General features: G+C 44.4%; 1 protein-coding gene across 4 annotated transcripts in view; it reads left to right on the top strand.

Moving 5' to 3' along the window:
- Positions 1 to 9,334: 9,334 nt before the first annotated feature.
- Positions 9,335 to 19,682, top strand: part of kifc1 (kinesin family member C1) — a 29,878-nt gene continuing 19,530 nt past the window's right edge. For 2 of the 4 annotated variants that reach the window (XM_080182090.1, XM_080182089.1), the window contains exons 1-5: positions 9,335 to 9,553; positions 14,612 to 14,736; positions 17,461 to 17,595; positions 18,093 to 18,192; positions 19,088 to 19,162. In XM_080182090.1, the coding sequence (XP_080038216.1) occupies positions 14,653 to 14,736; positions 17,461 to 17,595; positions 18,093 to 18,192; positions 19,088 to 19,162 (394 nt within the window). In that variant the 5' untranslated portion in view covers positions 9,335 to 9,553; positions 14,612 to 14,652. The remainder of the gene's footprint in view (positions 9,554 to 14,611; positions 14,737 to 17,460; positions 17,596 to 18,092; positions 18,193 to 19,087; positions 19,163 to 19,682) is intronic. The other 2 variants (XM_080182091.1, XM_080182092.1) reach the window with 2 other exon arrangements.

Raw genomic sequence — 19,682 nt, 5'->3', positions numbered from 1 at the left:
CTGATTTTGTTTCAGATTCCAGCATCCGCAGTATTTTGATTCTAATCAAAACCCTACTCAGATTCTCCAGAAGATAAACCAAAACAAACAAACAATCATGAACTCAGCTTTAGACAAACACATCCCAAGCTAAAATCAATGATTAGGCTGTATTCTCAGCATGTGAGCATCCTGGTGCAGACAAATTGGCACCATGTAAATCAGAGCTGAATTTTAAACATACCCCTCACAGGAAACATGATAAAATACATTTCTTAAAGGCACCAGATCATCACCGTATTTTCATTCCAGCTACAAAGTAGTGACTGACAGCTTGGTAATACTGACCAACCTTTACTTAACATGCACTGTTCTGGCAGAGTTTCATATTTTTAAATGCAAAGCAACAGCTAAAACAAAATGCCTTCAATTGAGAATATAAAAGCTCATTTTAATACAATATCTACATGTTAAATTGAAGGCTCACTCACTCACCTGACCACTGCCTATGTATACACATACACACACACACACACCTGGCCACTGCCTGTGCATACACACACACACACCTGGACACTACCTGTGTATATATACACACACACTCACACACCAGGCCACTGCCTGTGCATACACACACACACACACACACACATACCTGGACACTACCTGTGTATACACACACACACACACACACACACACCAAGCCACTGCCTGTGCATACACACACACACATCTGGACACTACCTGTGTATATACACACACACACACACACACACACAAACACACACCCTCACTCACCCACCAGGCCACTGCCTATACACACACACACATGGCACTGTGAATGTACAAACACACACGCACACATACACACGGCCACTGTCTATGTTCAGACACACACACACACTGCCACTGTCTATGTTCACACACACAAACGCACACATACACACACACACACGACTGTCTATGTTCACACACACAAACGCATGCATACATACACATACACACACACGGCCACTGTCTATGTTCACACGCACACACACAAACACACTCTCAGGCCATTATATACGCAGGCACAGACGTTGCCTAATAATCTCATTGAAAATAAATCCTGAAAATTAGAATCTACATAAATTCTGCAACAAGATAAAGTAATGATTCTGCTTCCTTGTGTTCAAATCAAATGTAATTAAATATTGAACCACTTCTGAACTAAACTGTCAGCATCATTAGGGTGCCATTATCAGAACATATTAACTGAGCTAAACTCCGAGTACAAACACACTGCGTTTTTACCAGTTTGGGCAGTGTTACCAAACATTTGATATATTGGAACCAATTTTAATCGAATATACTTGAGAAAAACTCTCCACTGCACCTGATTGTAAATTAACATTGGACAGGACACCCAGCATTTTATAACTATATAGAACTTAGAAATTCCAAACGTTTAATGAACTTGCTTTGAAAAAGACAGTTTGATTTTTAAAAATTCATTCATGGGATGTAGGCATCGCTGGGCTGGACCAGCATTTACTACCCATCCCTATTGTCCCTGAGTGTCTCACTCAGCCATTTCAGACAGCAGTTAAGAATCATCCTCATTGCTGGGGCTCTGGAGTTACATGTAGGCCAGACCGGGTAAGGATGGCAGATTTCCTTCCCTAAAGGACATTAGTGAACCAGGTGGGTTATTCTGATAATTGATGGTGGCTTTGTGGTCACTGTGACTGAGGCTAACTTTACCTTCCATATTTTATTCATGGAATTTAACTTCTGCCAGCTGCGATGGTGGAATTTGAACTCCGGTCACCCAGAACATTAGCCTGGGGCCTCTGGTTCCCTGTGCTTCAGCCTGAAGATTCCAGGGTGACCCCAGATGCAGTTGTCAGAAGCTTCCAACTGGCCCAATATCACTGAATAATCTCACCCACTTCCTGGTAGAAGGAGATGTATTTTGTTTTGGAGAGGCAGTCGGACACATTCACTCTGAGATCATCATCATTTTAATAGCAGGAACAGAGAAGATACAGGCTTTGGATGAGTTCAACAATTTTTATTACTGTGTTTTTATCCAGTAAATGGTGGTGGTTTCTGGCTCACACATTTGTAGTGACGCTTTGTAGAGTCATTCAAAAAATTCCAACATCTAAGAGTGGTTCAGTCCCAAGTATTTTGGACTGAGCAGTTCCAGAGTCACATCGAATGGGGACACAGACAGTTCAGAAAGGGAGGAGTGGGGAAGTTGGAATATTTATAGTTGTTACAGGAGACATCATTGAAATGACTAAACCAAACACAGTGGCTTTTAAAATCCTTGTCCATCTGGTGCCAGCACTGATTCCAATTCAGTGCTCTCAATAGCATCCATTTGAAGAAGATAAACAGCAGTACAAGTGGAAGATGGTACGATAAACGCAGAGCATCTGAATGCAGTTGAAGGTGAAACACTTCCTCTGAAACCGCTGTCACCTACCTTGACTTAGAGATACACATGAATCACAGTTCTAACAACTCCTCCTCCTCCTCGTGTGTTGTCAGCCAGCTAGCCAAGTTCCTGAAGTAACTGAAGATTCCTGTCCAGTTGATAATGTACCAGACCTTGTAGATAATCTCGATTGAGAGGACCACAAACAGCAGCACCAGAAAGCAGAGGAAGACTCGGTCTGCGTAGTAAATGATTTTCTGTTTGCGGGTCATGTTCTCTGGAGCAAGGACAGGGTCAGGGGTTGTGTCTGGGTTGGTTTTGCCAAAGAGCAAATCTTCAGCGTCCCCAGACTCCTCTGAAACTGCCTCTTCCACATTCTCTGTCTTTTCCATATTCCGCTTCTTGCCTCTTTAACTGGAGTTTAAATTCAGACACAATTTGTTAGTGCAAAACTAAATGCTACCTCTCACTGCTCAGAATCTCAGCTTCTGAGTTTAGCGGGGATTAGGATGCTGCCTTTAAGTTTATCCTGCCCTGGACAACTCAGCACATTTAAAGCCTGCTTAAACCATCTTTTGCATTAGCTGAGGTCAACTGCAGCTGACAGGAGACTTGATTTTGATTTCATTTCATTTATTATTGTCACATGTATTGGGATACAAGTTTCTTGCACACTATAGACAAAGCATACTGTTCATAGAGAAGGAAAGAAGAGGATGCAGAATGTAGTGTTACAGTCATAGCTAGAGAAAGATCAGCTTAATGTGAGGTAGGTCCATTCAAAAGTCTGACAGCAGCAGGGAAGAAGCTGTTCTTGAGTTGGTCGGTACGTGACCTCAGACTTTTGTATCTTTTTCCTGACGGAAGAAGGTGGAAGAGAGAATGTCCGGGGTGCGTGGGGTCCTTAATTTTCCTGAGGCAGCAGGAAGTGTAGACAGAGTCAATGGATGGGAGGCTGGTTTGTGTTATGGATTGGGCTACATTCATGACCTTTTGTATTTCCTTGTGGCCTTGGGCAGAGCAGGAGCCCAGACCGAGCTGTGATACAACCAGAAAGGATGCTTTCTGACAGTGGAAACTTGAATCTGGAGGAAGGGGTGGGAGTGGGGGTAAGGGCGGGGGAGACGGAGGAGGCAAGGGGTTCCTGAGACTTGGACATGTCTTCAAATCCGTTAAAATGTTCATTGTCTTTAAACCCCTCTCCACCCCCCCCCGATATTAAACCCCTCTCCAACCCCCATCTCTGTAACCGCCCTATTAAACCCCTCTCCAGCCCCCCCATCTCTGTAACCCCCCCCGATATTAAACCCCTCTCCAACCCCCCCATCTCTGTAACCCCCCCTGATATTAAACCCCTCTCCAGCCCCCCCATCTCTGTAACCCCCTGATATTAAATCCTCTCCAACCCCCCCATCTCTGTAACCCCCCCGATATTAACCCCCTCTCCAACCCCCCCATCTCTGTAACCCCCCCCGATGTTAAACCCCTCTTCAGCCCCCCCATCTCTGTAACCCCCTAATATTAAATCCTCTCCAACCCCCCCATCTCTGTAACCCGCCCGATATTAACCCCCTCTCCAACCCCCCCATCTCTGTAACCCCCCCCCGATGTTAAACCCCTCTCCAACGCCCATCTCTGTAACCCCCTGATATTAAACCCCTCTCCAGCCCCCCCATCTCTGTAACCCCCCCCGATATTAACCCCCTCTCCACCCCCCTTCCATCTCTGTAACCCCCCCGATATTAAACCCTTCTCCACCCCCCCCATCTCTGTAACCCCCCCGATATTAAACCCCTCTCCCGCGCCCCCCTCCCCATCTCTGTAACCCCCCCGATATTAAACCCCTCTCGAGCACCCCCCTCCCCATCTCTGTAACCCCCCCAGATATTAAACACCTCTCCAGCCCCCCCACCCCCATCCCAATTGATGGCATTCACTGAGCAACATTGAAAGGGGATTTTTAAACAGGTCTATAGAAACAGCAAGGTCTCTTCTTTTAAGCTGTCTTGCTGACATTCCTACCTTGTACCGATTAAAGTCTTTTTATTCATTCTTCCAAGGATATGGGTGTCGCTGACTGGTCACCAGTTATTGCTCATTCTCGAGGCATTTCAGAGTCACATGTAGGCCAGACCGGGTAAGGAGGGCAGATTTCCTTCCCTATAGGGGAATCAGTGAACCAGATGGGTTTTTCTGACAATGGTTTCATGGTCATCAGTAGATTCTTAATCCCAGATATTTTTGATTGAATCCGAATTCCACCATCTGCCGTGGCGGGATTCGAGCCTGGATCCCCACAATGTTTCAGGGTTAATAGCCTCGTGGGAATAACACTGGGACATCGCCTGAACTGAAGGGCTGAGCTTGGGTGGAATGTCAGATAGGGGAGGTGGGAGCCACGCTGACATTCAGATTTCCTGGCCTGTACCCATTGCTCCCAATTGATACAGAGATGATTGACACTCCCAAAAGGGAGAGTATTTATTGGTGTTATTCTGGTGGTCAGGAGCTGAGGTGCTGGTGAGCAGGCAGTGTTCATTTCAGATGGAAGGGGAGGAGGGAGATTGGAGGAAAAGTGTTTCCTAACACTTTGACCAGAGAGCAGAATTCTGTACACACAAGAAACTAACATCCCTTGCATTAGGCATCTGTTTACCATCCGGGATCAGAGAACTGCTTTTAACTGTTAGCGGCTGTATACGTTCTGTCTGATTAGTTAATGTATCATTTCTAAACTGGTGTTTATCAATAAATCATCCTGAAGTGAGTGATGACCAGCGGGCAACTTATTTGGGAATCTTGCGATGGAATCCAAATCTTTTAGAGCCTTAAAACCTGCTCTTTGTCCGAGCTTTGGTCTTTGATATAAATGGAAGCAACCTTGATTTGGTTAAATGGTGAGGGAGCAGGACCATGAGGCTAACAGAGATCCCACAATTCTCGGACCTGTGTGTTTTAACCATTTAATGGCTCCTCAGTTTGAGTAGAAACAGCAGCAAGCGCTATTGGGTCTTGTTGCAATTCTGACAGCAAATTCTGATTCAAAAAGCAATCCAAGTCCTGATCTCATAGTCATCGAGGTTTATAAGGTAGAAACAGGCCCTTCAGCCCAACTTGTCCATGCCAGCCCCTTTTTTAACTACTAAGCTAATCCCAATTGCCTGCATTTGGCCCATATCCCTCTATACCCATCTTATCTGTCTAACTATCTAAATGCTTTCTAAAAGATAAAATTGTACCCACCTCTACTACTACCTTTGGCAGCTCGTTCCAGACGCTCACCACCCTCTGTGTGAAAAAATTGCCCCTCTGGATCCGTTTGTATCTCTCTTCTCTAGTTTTTCCCCTACCTTTGGGAAAAGATATTGACTATCTTGCTGATCTGTGCCCCTCATTATTTTATAGACCTCTATAAGATCACCCCTCAGCCTCCTACGCTCCAGAGAAAAAAGTCCCAGTCTATCCAGCCTCTCCTTATAACTCAATCCATCAAGTCCCGGTAGCATCCTAGTAAATCTTTTCTGCACTCTTTCTAGTTTAATAATATCCTTTCTATAATAGGGTGACCAGAACTGTACACAGTATTCCAAGCGATTATTGCTACCTCGCATTTAGATTTGAAGTTGGCATTGTCCAATTAATGTATTCCTGGAGGTTTGATCCTGTGATATTGGAGATGACATCCAATCATGTGATAGCACTTGTGATGCTTCTCATCTGACATGTTTCCTATTGACAATTGTTGCATTTACAGGGCGTTTTAACATTACCAGTCTCCACAATATTTGACTGATTTACACTGTAATAACATTTTAGAAATTGAAGAGTAGAGGTATGGGTGTGGATACCGCTCTGTCTTGCCGCCGTGCAGATAATGGGGTTCAGGGTGTGGATGTGGCGGATGAGGGAGTGGACATGGGGTTCAGGGTGCGGGTATGGGTGTAGATACTGCTCTGTCTCCCCGCCGTGCGGGTATGGGTGTGGATACGGGGTTCAGGGTGTGGGTATGAGGTGTAGATACTGCTCTGTCTCCGCACTGTGCGGGTATGGGGTTCAGGGTGTGGGTATGGGTGTAGATACTGCTCTGTCTCCCCGCCATGCAGGTATGGGTGTGGATATGGGGTTCAGGGTGTGGGTATGAGGTGTAGATACTGCTCTGTCTCCCCGCCGTGCGGGTATGGGTGTGGATATGGGGTTCAGGGTGTGGGTACGAGGTGTAGATACTGCTCTGTCTCCGCGCCGTGCGGGTATGGGGTTCAGGGTGTGTGTATGGGTGTAGATACCGCTCTGTCTCGCCACCGTGCGGGTATGGGGTTCAGAGTGTGGATGTGGGGTTCAGGGTATAGATTTGGTGTGTAGATATGGGGTTCAGGGTGCAGGTACGGGTGTAGATACCTCTCTGTCTCGCTGCCGTGCAGATAGGGGGTTCAGGGTTCGGGTATAGGTGTGGATATGGGGTTCAGGGTGTGGATATGGGGTTCAGGTTATAGGTTTGAGGTGTAGATACCGCTGTGTCTTGCCACCTTGCGGAAATGGGGTTCAGGATGTGGATATGGGGTTCAGGGTGTGGGTATGGATGTAGATACAGGATTCAGGGTGCAGATATGGGTGTAGATACCGCTTTGTCCCGCCACTGTGCAGATATGGGTGTGGATATGGGGTTCAGGGTGCGGGTATAGGTGTGGATATGGGGTTCAGGGTGCAGGTATAAGGTGTAGATATGGGGTTCAGGGTGTGGATATGGGTGTAGATATGGGATTCAGGGTGTGGATATGGGTGTAGATATGGGGTTCGGGGTGCGGGTATGGGTGTGGATATGGGGTTCAGGGTGCGGGTACAGGGTGTAGATATGGGGTTCAGGGTGCGGATATGGGTGTAGATACCACTCTATCTCCCCGCCATGCGGGTATGGGTGTGGATATGGGGTTCAGGATGCGGATATGGGGTATAGGGTGTAGATACAGGATTCAGGGTGCGGATACAGGTGTAGATATGGGGTTCTGAGTATGGATCTGGGTTCAGGGTGCAGATACGGGTATAGATACCGCTCTGTCCCGCCACTGTGTGGGTATAGGGTGTAGATATGGGGTTCAGGGTGTGGGTATAGGGTGTGGATACGGGTGTAGATACCGCTCTGTCCTGCCGCCATGCGAATATGGGGTTCAAGGTGCGGGTATAGGGTGTAGATACAGGGTTCAGGGTGCAGGTATGGGTGTAGATACGGGGTTCAGGGTGCAGATACCGCTCTGTCCTGCTGCCGTGTGGATATGGGGGTTCAGGGTGCGGGTATAGGGTGTAGTTATGGGGTTCAGGGTGCGGATACAGGTGCAGATATGGGGTTCAGGGTGCAGATACGGGTGTAGATACCGCTCTGTCCCACCGCCGTGTGGGTATAGGATGTAGATATGGGGTTCAGGGTGCGGAAACGGGTGTAGATACTGCTCTGTCCCGCCGCCATGTGGGTATAGGGTGTAGATACGGGGTTCAGAGTGCGGATACAGGTGTAGATACCGCTCTGTCCTGCCACTGTGTGGGTATAGGGTGTAGATACAGGGTTCAGGGTGAGAGTATAGGGTGTAGATACGGGGTTCAGGGTGTAGATACTGCTCTGTCCCACCGCCGTGTGGATATAGGGTGTAGATACGGGGGTTCAGGGTGCGGGTATAGGGTGTAGATACGGGGTTCAGGGTGCGGATACGGGTGTAGATACCGCTCTGTCCCGCCGCCGTGTGGGTATAGGGTGTAGATACGGGGTTCAGGGTACGGGTATAGGGTTTAGATACGGGGTTCAGGGTGCGGGTATAGGGTGTAGATACGAGGTTCAGGGTGTGGATATGGGTGTAGATATGGGGTTCAGGGTGCGGATATGGGTGTAGATACCGTTCTGTCCCGCTGCCGTGTGGGTATAGGGTGTAGATACGGGGTTCAGGGTGCGGGTATAGGGTGTAGATACGGGGTTCAGGGTGCGGGTATAGGGTGTAGATACGGGGTTCAGGGTGTGGATACTGGTGTAGATACGGGGTTCAGGGTGTGGGTATAGGGTGTAGATACGGGGTTCAGGGTATAGATACCGCTCTGTCCTGCCGCCGTGGGGGTATAGGGTGTAGATACGGGGTTCAGGGTGCGGGTATGGGTGTAGATACGGGGTTCAGGGTGTGGATACTGGTGTAGATACGGGGTTCAGGGTGTGGGTATAGGGTGTAGATACGGGGTTCAGGGTGTAGATACCGCTCTGTCCTGCCTCCGTGTGGGTATAGGGTGTAGATACGGGGTTCAGGGTGCGGGTATGGGTGTAGATACGGGGTTCAGGGTGTGGATACTGGTGTAGATACGGGGTTCAGGGTGTGGGTATAGGGTGTAGATACAGGGTTCAGGGTGCGGGTATAGGGTGTAGATACGGGGTTCAGGGTGTAGATACCACTCTGTCCTGCCGCCGTGTGGGTATAGGGTGTAGATACGGGGTTCAGGGTGCGGGTACGGGTGTAGATACGGGGTTCAGGGTGCGGGTACGGGTGTAGATACGGGGTTCAGGGTGCGGGTACGGGTGTAGATAAGGGGTTCAGGGTACGGGTGTAGATACGGGGTTCAGGGTGCGGGTACGGGTGTAGATACGGGGTTCAGGGTGTAGATAAGGGGTTCAGGGTGCGGGTACGGGTGTAGATACGGGGTTCAGGGTGCGGGTACGGGTGTAGATAAGGGGTTCAGGGTACGGGTGTAGATACGGGGTTCAGGGTGCGGGTACGGGTGTAGATACGGGGTTCAGGGTGTAGATAAGGGGTTCAGGGTGCGGGTATGGGTGTAGATACGGGGTTCAGGATGTAGATACGGGGTTCAGGGTGCGGGTACGGGTGTAGATACGGGGTTCAGGGTGCGGGTACGGGTGTAGATACGGGGTTCAGGGTGCGGGTATGGGTGTAGATACAGGGTTCAGGGTGCGGATACGGGTGTAGATACCGCTCTGTCCCGCCGCCGTGCGCAGCCGCGCGCTCTGACCGTTAGGGTTTGAATGGTGGCGGTTGACGCTGAGCGCTGGCCAATGGGGATGGAGCTGGCGGGGCACGTGACCGGAGCGGCAGCCAATCGGAGGCGAGTGCGGCCCGTTTAAAAACAGTGGCCGGAGCGAAAAGCCCCGCGAGCGGCAGAGAGACCGTGAGTAAAATATATATAAATATAATATAAATATAATATAAAACCTCCCCCCGGATAGAGAGAGAGAGAGCAGCAGAGAGACCGTGAGTAAAATATATATAAATATAATATAAAATACTGTAAAATACTATAAAACCTCCCCCCGGATAGAGAGAGAGAGAGCAGCAGAGAGACCGTGAGTAAAATATATATAAATATAATATAAATATAATATAAAACCTCCCCCCGGATAGAGAGAGAGAGAGAGAGCGGCAGAGAGACCGTGAGTAAAATATATATAAATATAATATAAATATAATATAAAATACTATAAAGCCTCCCCCCGGATAGAGAGAGAGAGAGTGGCAGAGAGACCGTGAGTAAAATATATATAAATATAATATAAATATAATATAAAATACTATAAAACTTCCCCCCGGATAGAGAGAGAGAGAGTGGCAGAGAGACCGTGAGTAAAATATATATAAATATAATATAAATATAATATAAAACCTCCCCCCGGATAGAGAGAGAGAGCGGCAGAGAGACCGTGAGTAAAATATATATAAATATAACATAAAATATAATATAAAACCTCCCCCCGGATAGAGAGAGAGAGAGAGCAGCAGAGAGACCGTGAGTAAAATATATATAAATATAATATAAATATAATATAAAACCTCCCCCCGGATAGAGAGAGAGAGAGAGACCGTGAGTAAAATATATATAAATATAACATAAAATACTGTAAAATACTATAAAACCTCCCCCCGGATAGAGAGAGAGAGCAGCAGAGAGACCGTGAGTAAAATATATATAAATATAATATAAATATAATATGAAACCTCCCCCCGGATAGAGAGAGAGAGAGACCGTGAGTAAAATATGTATAAATATAATATAAATATAATATGAAACCTCCCCCCGGATAGAGAGAGAGAGAGCAGCAGAGAGACCGTGAGTAAAATATATATAAATATATATAAATATAATATAAAATATAATATAAAATACTATAAAACCTCCCCCCGGATAGAGAGAGAGAGCAGCAGAGAGACCGTGAGTAAAATATATATAAATATAATATAAATATAATATAAAATACTATAAAACCTCCCCCCGGATAGAGAGAGAGAGCAGCAGAGAGACCGTGAGTAAAATATATATAAATATAATATAAATATAATATAAAATATAATATAAAACCTCCCCCGGATAGAGAGAGAGAGAGCGGCAGAGAGACCGTGAGTAAAATATATATAAATATAATATAAATATAATATAAAACCTCCCCCCGGATAGAGAGAGAGAGAGAGCGGCAGAGAGACCGTGAGTAAAATATATATAAATATAATATAAATATAATATAAAACCTCCCCCCGGATAGAGAGAGAGAGAGACCGTGAGTAAAATATATATAAATATAATATAAATATAATATAAAACCTCCCCCCGGATAGAGAGAGAGAGAGAGAGCGGCAGAGAGACCGTGAGTAAAATATATATAAATATAATATAAATATAATATAAAACCTCCCCCCGGATAGAGAGAGAGAGAGACCGTGAGTAAAATATATATAAATATAATATAAATATAATATAAAACCTCCCCCCGGATAGAGAGAGAGAGAGAGAGCAGCAGAGAGACCGTGAGTAAAATATATATAAATATAATACAAAATATAATATAAAACCTCTCCCCGGATAGAGAGAGAGAGAGAGCGGCAGAGAGACCGTGAGTAAAATATATATAAATATAATATAAATATAATATAAAACTTCCCCCCGGATAGAGAGAGAGAGAGAGACCGTGAGTAAAATATATATAAATATAATATAAATATAATATAAAATACTATAAAACCTCCCCCCGGATAGAGAGAGAGAGCGGCAGAGAGACCGTGAGTAAAATATATATAAATATAATATAAATATAGTATAAAATATAATATAAAGCCTCCCCCCGGATAGAGAGAGAGAGAGAGCGGCAGAGAGACCGTGAGTAAAATATATATAAATATAATATAAATATAATATAAAATATAATATAAAACCTCCCCCCGGATAGAGAGAGAGAGAGCGGCAGAGAGACCGTGAGTAAAATATATATAAATATATATAAATATAATATAAAATATAATATAAAACCTCCCCCCGGATAGAGAGAGAGAGAGCGGCAGAGAGACCGTGAGTAAAATATATATAAATATAATATAAATATAATATAAAATATAATATAAAACCTCCCCCCGGATAGAGAGAGAGAGAGCGGCAGAGAGACCGTGAGTAAAATATATATAAATATATATAAATATAATATAAAATATAATATAAAACCTCCCCCCGGATAGAGAGAGAGAGAGCGGCAGAGAGACCGTGAGTAAAATATATATAAATATATATAAATATAATATAAAACCTCCCCCCGGATAGAGAGAGAGAGCGGCAGAGAGACCGTGAGTAAAATATATATAAATATATATAAATATAATATAAAATATAATATAAAACCTTCCCCCGGATAGAGAGAGAGAGAGAGCGGCAGAGAGACCGTGAGTAAAATATATATAAATATAATATAAATATAATATAAAACCTCCCCCCGGATAGAGAGAGAGAGCGGCAGAGAGACCGTGAGTAAAATATATATAAATATAGTATAAATATAATATAAAATACTATAAAACCTCCTCCCGGATAGAGAGAGAGAGACAGTGAGTATATACTATAAACCCCCCGGATAGAGAGAGAGAGACAGTGAGTATATACTATAAACACCCCGGATAGAGAGAGAGAGACAGTGAGTATATACTATAAACACCCCGGATAGAGAGAGAGAGTGGGTAATATAAATACATATACTATAAACACTCCCAGGTAGAGAGAGAGAGAGACAGTGAGTAATACATATGTAAATACAATATATAATATACTATAAACCCTCTGGATAGATAGAGAAACACACACACACACACACAGTGAGTAATACATATATAAATATAGTACACTACAAACACCCCCAGATAGAGAGAGAGAGACTCAGCGAGTAATGTATTTATATAAATATAATATAGTATAAACCCCCTGGATAGAGAGACAGTGAGCAATATATAAATTATATACTATAAACCCCCCAGATACTTAGAGAGAGAGAGAGACAGTGAGTAATGTACATATTATATACTATAAAACCCCCAGATAGATAGAGAGAGACAGTGAGTAATATATATATATATATATATGAATATAATATACTATAAATCCCCCAGATAGAGAGAGAGAGACAGTGAGTAATATATATGAATATAATATACTATAAAGCCCCCAGATAGCGAGAGAGAGACAGTGAGCAATATATATATAAATATATATACTATAAACCCCCCAGATAGCGAGAGAGACAGTGAGCTATATATATATAAATATAATATATACTATAAACCCCCCAGATAGCGAGAGAGAGACAGTGAGCAATATATATATATATAAATATAATATATACTATAAACCCCCCAGATAGCGAGAGAGACAGTGGGCAATATATATATATATAAATATAATATATACTATAAACCCCCCAGATAGCGAGAGAGAGACAGTGAGCAATATATATATATATAAATATAATATATACTATAAACCCCCCAGATAGCGAGAGAGACAGTGGGCAATATATATATATATAAATATAATATATACTATAAACCCCCCAGATAGCGAGAGAGAGACAGTGAGCAATATATATATAAATATAACATATACTATAAACCCCCAGATAGCGAGAGAGAGACAGTGAGCAGTATATATATATATATATAAATATAATATATACTATAAACCCCCCAGATAGCGAGAGAGAGACAGTGAGCAATATATATATATATAAATATAATATATACTATAAACCCCCCAGATAGCGAGAGAGACAGTGGGCAATATATATATATATAAATATAATATATACTATAAACCCCCCAGATAGCGAGAGAGAGACAGTGAGCAATATATATATAAAAATATAATATATACTATAAACCCCCCAGATAGCGAGAGAGAGACAGTGAGCAGTATATATATAAACATAATATATACTATAAACCCCCCAGATAGCGAGAGAGACAGTGGGCAATATATATATATAAATATAATATATACTATAAACCCCCCAGATAGCGAGAGAGAGACAGTGAGCAATATATATATATATAAATATAATATATACTATAAACCCCCCAGATAGCGAGAGAGACAGTGGGCAATATATATATATATAAATATAATATATACTATAAACCCCCCAGATAGCGAGAGAGAGACAGTGAGCAATATATATATAAAAATATAATATATACTATAAACCCCCCAGATAGCGAGAGAGAGACAGTGGGCAGTATATATATAAACATAATATATACTATAAACCCCCCAGATAGAGAGAGAGAGACAGTGAGCAGTATATATATAAATATAACACATAATATACTATAAACCCTCCGGATAGAGAGAGAGACACACAAACAGAGGCAGTGAGTAATATATAAATATTAGAATATACAATAAACCTCACCCCCCCACCAATAGAGAGAGAGAGACCGTGAGTAATATAAATATAATACACAATATACTATTAACCCCACCCCCAGATAGAGCGAGAAGGTGTGGGGGAGCTGTGCTTGCTGTTATCTACCAGTGTCTGGATTAGGGAGGGTGGGGGGACAGCTGTGCACAGTGTTATTTACCAGTGTCTGGGTTGGGGAGAGGGGGGAGCTTTGCACAGTGTCATTAACCAGTCTCTGGGTTAGGGAGTGTGGGGGGAGGGGTGGAAGGGAGAGAGAGAAAGGAGGTGTGAGTAAGTGAGTGGTGGGAGGGAGCTGTGCGCACTGTTATTGACCAGTGTCTGTACTGATATCTGGATTTAGGAGCAGTCTGCTCTCCGGGTAGACAATGAGCCAGGAGATGTTTGAGCCAGGAGAACAGGTCTGAGGAGCTAACGGCTTACCCCTGCTCCTATCCCTGGGTTTCTGTATTGCTTCTTGTTGTGTGGGTGAAGGTGGTATGGACAATATTCTCACTTTTCAGAGCATTCCTCTGTGATACGTCGGAATCTGGAGAGAGAGGCCATGGCGAAAGCTCAGGTCTGTGAATTTCCAACCCTGGAGCTTTCACAGACCCTCGCAAAAAAACGCAAAAACGACAGTCTGGAGGTAAGTCAGCAGGAGGGAGACTTTGATACTCTGTTTGATACTAAATAAACTGTCATATGTACCAAAGGAGCCACACCAATGATGGTGCACCACATCAGACAAGATTGAAAAGGCCAAGAGGGGAGCTGTGCCATGAGAAAAGTCTGGGAAGATGCTGGAGTTGGAGAGATGCTGCAGAGACACCGTGTAAAACAGTGACGGGTGTGCAACACTGTTCTCCATGAACGATAATACAATCAGTCTGAGCTGATATAAAGCTTCGCATTTTGGATCTTTCAACTGTCTAAACCCATCTCCCACCTTGTGACCTTGTTTGAAATGCTTTTTGGTCAAACCTTTAGTCACCCTATCTTTGTCACGGTGTCCTTATGTTATGTAGAAGGTTCACTAGGCTGATACCGGAGATGAGGGGGTTAGCCTATGAAGAGAGACTGAATAGACTGGGTCTGTACTCGGAGTTTAGAAGGCTGAGGGGGGATCTTATAGAGACTTACAAGATAATGAAGGGGATGGATAGGGTAGAGGTAGAGAGATTCTTCCTGCTTAGAAAGGATAGCAGAACTAGAGGGCACAGCCTCAAGATAAGGGGGCGGGGGGGGGGTGCAGTTTAGATCAGAGTTGAGGAGGAACTTCTTCACTCAAAGGGTGGTGAATCTCTGGAATTCTCTGCCCGTTGAAGTGGTGGAGGCTACCTCGCTGAATATAATTAAGTCACGGGTAGATAGGTTTCTGATAGACAAGGAAATTAAGGGTTATGGGGAGAAAGCGGGAAAGTGGAAATGATCCACTGCAGATCAGCCATGATCTTATTGAATGGCGGGGCAGGCTCGAAGGGCTAGATGGCCTACTCCTGCTCCTATTTCTTATGTTCTTATATGGATTATTAACCACATGATATGAGCAGGAAAGCCCACGCTGACCCACTGAGGCAGATAAAAGCTGAAGGGTGTCCTGTGTTCCAGTTCTGAAATACTTTATTCCCCCTATTTATCTCAAAGATTTCACTGTCCTTACCATCAATGCCATCCCACACACTGAATCTCCTTAAGAAAAGAAAAGATCATTCTGCAAGATACTGCACGTAGCAACTACGCAGTCTTAATGTGAATGGCATTTGAGAATTCCATCTCAAGTGGGTAGCACAGTGGCACAATGGTTAGCACTGCTGCCTCACAGTGCCAGAGACCCGGGTTCCATTCCAGGCTCAGGTGACTGCAGTTCTCCTCATGTCTGCATGGGTTTTCTCTGGGTGCTCCAGTTTCCTCCCACGGTGCGGGTTAGGTTGATTGGCTATAGTAAATTGCCCTTTGTCAGGGAGATTAGCATTGGTGCAGGCTTGATGGGCCAAATGGCCTCTTTCCACAATGTAGAGATTCCGATTAATCATATCACATCCACAGCGCTTTGTAAATAGAACTTTATACTGTTCTGATGAAGTGCCATTGACCGGAAACATTTCTCTCCCCAAACAGGCGCCCAGGTCTGCCGAGTATTTCTAGCATTTACTGGTTTAATATTTGAAATATTTTGTTCTGGAAATCTCAATGGGCTTGTTTCTAATTTCTTGTCTGTGTGGCGGTGATTTCTTTGTCAGTCCAGGAGGAAGATGTGAAGTGACTCTGAGTGGTCTCTGTTCATTCCCTTACAGTTGCAGCAAGTGCTTCCACTTGATGGAGGACACAATCCCAGGTGTAAAATAATGTGTGAATACAAAAGTAACACTGCAGGGATGCAATTCACCCAGCATTGAACTGCCCTGTACAGTTCAATCACAATGTGGAGATGCCGGTGTTAGGTTGGGGTGAAGACTGTAAGAAATCTCACAACACAAAGTGAAAGTCCAACAAATTTATTTAGCAGTACTAGCTTTCGGAGCTCAAGCTCCTTCAGGTGAGTGAGGACTTGTGTTCACAAACAGGGTATATAAAGACACAAACTCAATTTCCAAAATAATGGTTGGAATGTGAATCTTTACAGGTAATCAAGTTTTAAAGATACAGACAATGTGAGTGGAGAGATGGTTAAGAACAGGTTAAAGAGATATTAAAGACTCGCATTCCAATCATTATCTTGTAAATTGAGTTTGTGCCTTTATGTGCCCTCTTTGTGAACACAAGTCCTCACTCACCTGAAGAAGGGGCTTGAGGCTCCGAAAGCTAGTACTGCCAAATAACCTGTTGAACTTCAATCTGGTGTTGTGAGACTTCTTACAGTTCAATCACAGCATGTTGGCTTGGATAAAAGACTGTGGATGTGATATGATTGATCAGAATGTCTACAGTGCAAAAAGAGGCTATTCGGCCCATAAAACCTGCACTGACGCTAATCCCCCTGACAAGAGGCAATTTACTATAGCCAATCAACCTAACCCACACTGTGGGAGGAAACTGGAACACCCAGAGGAAACCCATGCAGACATGAGGAGAACTGCAGTCACCTGAGCCTGGAATTGAACCTGGGTCCCTGGCACTGTGAGGCGGCAGTGCTAACCATTGTGCCATCGTGCTTCCCACTTGAGATGGAACTCTCAAATGCCATTCTCATTAAATTAAGACTGCGTAGTTGCTACGCGCAGTACTTTGCAGAATGATTAACTTGGTCTTTTAAAATAAACAATGTGTTTTCAGGCCCTTGGTGCCAGGTTATCCCTTCCACTTGTGGTAAGTTGCAGGTGAGACGTGGGCGGGTGCAGGTGAGACTGAAACAGTTGCTCGCTTTTGACAGCGCTCTCCTCTAACGGATCGGAAGATTAACGTCGAGACCGTGGCTAATGGTAACAAGAACCAAGCTCAGCGATCCCGTCTTCCACAACCTTCCCTGAAGAGAATGAGGCTGAATACTACGGTGGACAACGTAGATGTGAGTCCCTCAAAATGGCTCTGTCGTCGTAGCCTTGGGGATAAGCTGTGATTTTGTGGGGGGGGGTGGGGTCATTGCCTAAATAAAAACCGCAGCAACAGCCACTGAAATAATTGCAGCTGATTTTTCTCCAGAAGCCATTGATCATGGAACCTGCTCTCTGTGCCCTGGATTGTCCAGCCTGTAACTGCAAGTAGTGTCTCTGTTCAATGCTCATCTCGGGGAAGGCTGAGAAAGTTTGCTTTTATGCAGCATCTTATAGTTCAGCCCCAATGCTGCAATTTAAGCTAGCACTGAGACCCTGCACGTGAATGTAAAAAATTCCACCGTGCTACTTAGAGCAGTAGGAAAGTCCTTGAGCATACTTGAGTAAACAAGTTAAACTGCTTTGTTTTGACGAAAAGCCTGTCAGCAGAGCAGACTTTATAATCAAACGATTGTTTTGAATAGTGCAGCTACTTTGGGCCATGTCTGAGCTGCTTTTCCTTACCTGACAGCCTGCCGTGGTTGTGAAGAAATCCGGCTACAGCGCTGCATCTGCCAGCAGCAAAGGGATTTCCAGCAGGCCATCGATTGGGGTGAGAAGCCAGTATGGAGGTACATGACCCTGCTTCAGATTTGACCATTGCTTCAATGTTTTATTCTCTTTGTATTTCCTTTTACTGTCCAGTTGCATGCTTGCTGCTGGCTTACTGAACTCTTACTGGGAAGAGACGGTCCAATGGTAGTAACCTAGTATTACATGTATCTTTACAAGTCCATAATGGAATGTGACCCAATATTAAATGACTGTTTTGTTGGCTCTAATTCTGCACAGCGGGGAACTGAAGTTGACCCTGCAGTTGTGGGGTAGAGTGGCTGAGCTTCCTCATACTTGAGGCAAGGCTGTTTGAGGAAAGGGTAATGTGACCATAAATGTCATCCTGACCCAATGACATAAAGAACAAAAACAGCCCAGGAAACAGGCCCTTAGGCCCAACGAGCCCGCGCCGCCATCTCAACACCACCAGTCCCCCCCTCCACCCATGACCCTTGTCTAATGTTTTATGGCCGTCCAGATTGAGGGAAACTGATTTAGGGACAATTTATTCCCGCCAATCAGCCTAACAGCACATCTTTGGGGTGTGGGAGGAAACCGGAGCACCCGGAGAAAACCCACGCAAGCGTGGGGAGAATGCGCAAACTCCCACAGACACCGGTCCAAATCCATGTGTCTGCACAGCAATCAGTGATAGTCACTGAGCTGTCATCTTGCCCAGTATCTGGTCCAGTTTAGGCACATACTAACGACATGAAGCACTAGGCCAATCTCGAACAACCAAGAGCAGCCCAAGTACGACCCATCGCGTGTATGCCCCTCGTTGGACACAAGGCGGACCGACTTAAAACCTGTGAATGAAAACCATGCTGTGCTAGACTCTATGGTTTTGCAATGAATGGATGCATCTATCTAGGGTTCTGTATAAAATCTGCACCATCTCACTTTCTGCAGTTGGATTGGCGAGAGCTGTTCATGGGACGGAGGCTAGAAGTCGGGCTGTGAACTGTGCAGCCACTGTAGCCGGAGGTAAGTGTGATTCTAACCTTGGGGTTTGGAATAATTTGCATAAATTGGTGGATGTAACTCAACAATGCAGCAAAACCTGTGAGTTAACACATGTTTGGAAGCTACCGTGTGGTTAATGTATAGTGAAGTGTTCTAACCTACTTATGTTCAGATGGAATTATAGTCTCAGGATACAGGGTAAGCCATTTGGGACTGAGGTGAGAAGAAACTTCTTCACTTGAGGGTGATGTGGAATTCTCTACCACAAGTGGATGGCAAGTATAGTTATTCGGCAGATGGTAATTGCCATGCTAACCAAATCTCAAAGGGAAATTTGAACAGACTGGAGGGACTGATTGTGGACAAGTCCCCAGGACCTGATGGAATGCATCCAAGGGTTTTGAAGGAAATGGTGGAGGTGATAGTGGATGCCTTGGTGATTATTTTCCAAACGTCGCTGGATTCTGGGGAAGTGCCAGAAGATTGGAAAACGGCTAATGTTACGCCGTTGTTTAAGAAGGGTGGCAGGCAAAGGGCGGGG

Source organism: Carcharhinus amblyrhynchos, unplaced genomic scaffold (genome assembly GCF_965287045.1).
Source record: "Carcharhinus amblyrhynchos unplaced genomic scaffold, sCarAmb.v2.hapA scaffold_45, whole genome shotgun sequence".
NCBI classification, from domain to species: domain Eukaryota; kingdom Metazoa; phylum Chordata; class Chondrichthyes; order Carcharhiniformes; family Carcharhinidae; genus Carcharhinus; species Carcharhinus amblyrhynchos.
The sequence above is the reverse complement of the archived record's forward strand: the minus strand, read 5'-3'. Positions and strand labels throughout refer to the sequence as shown.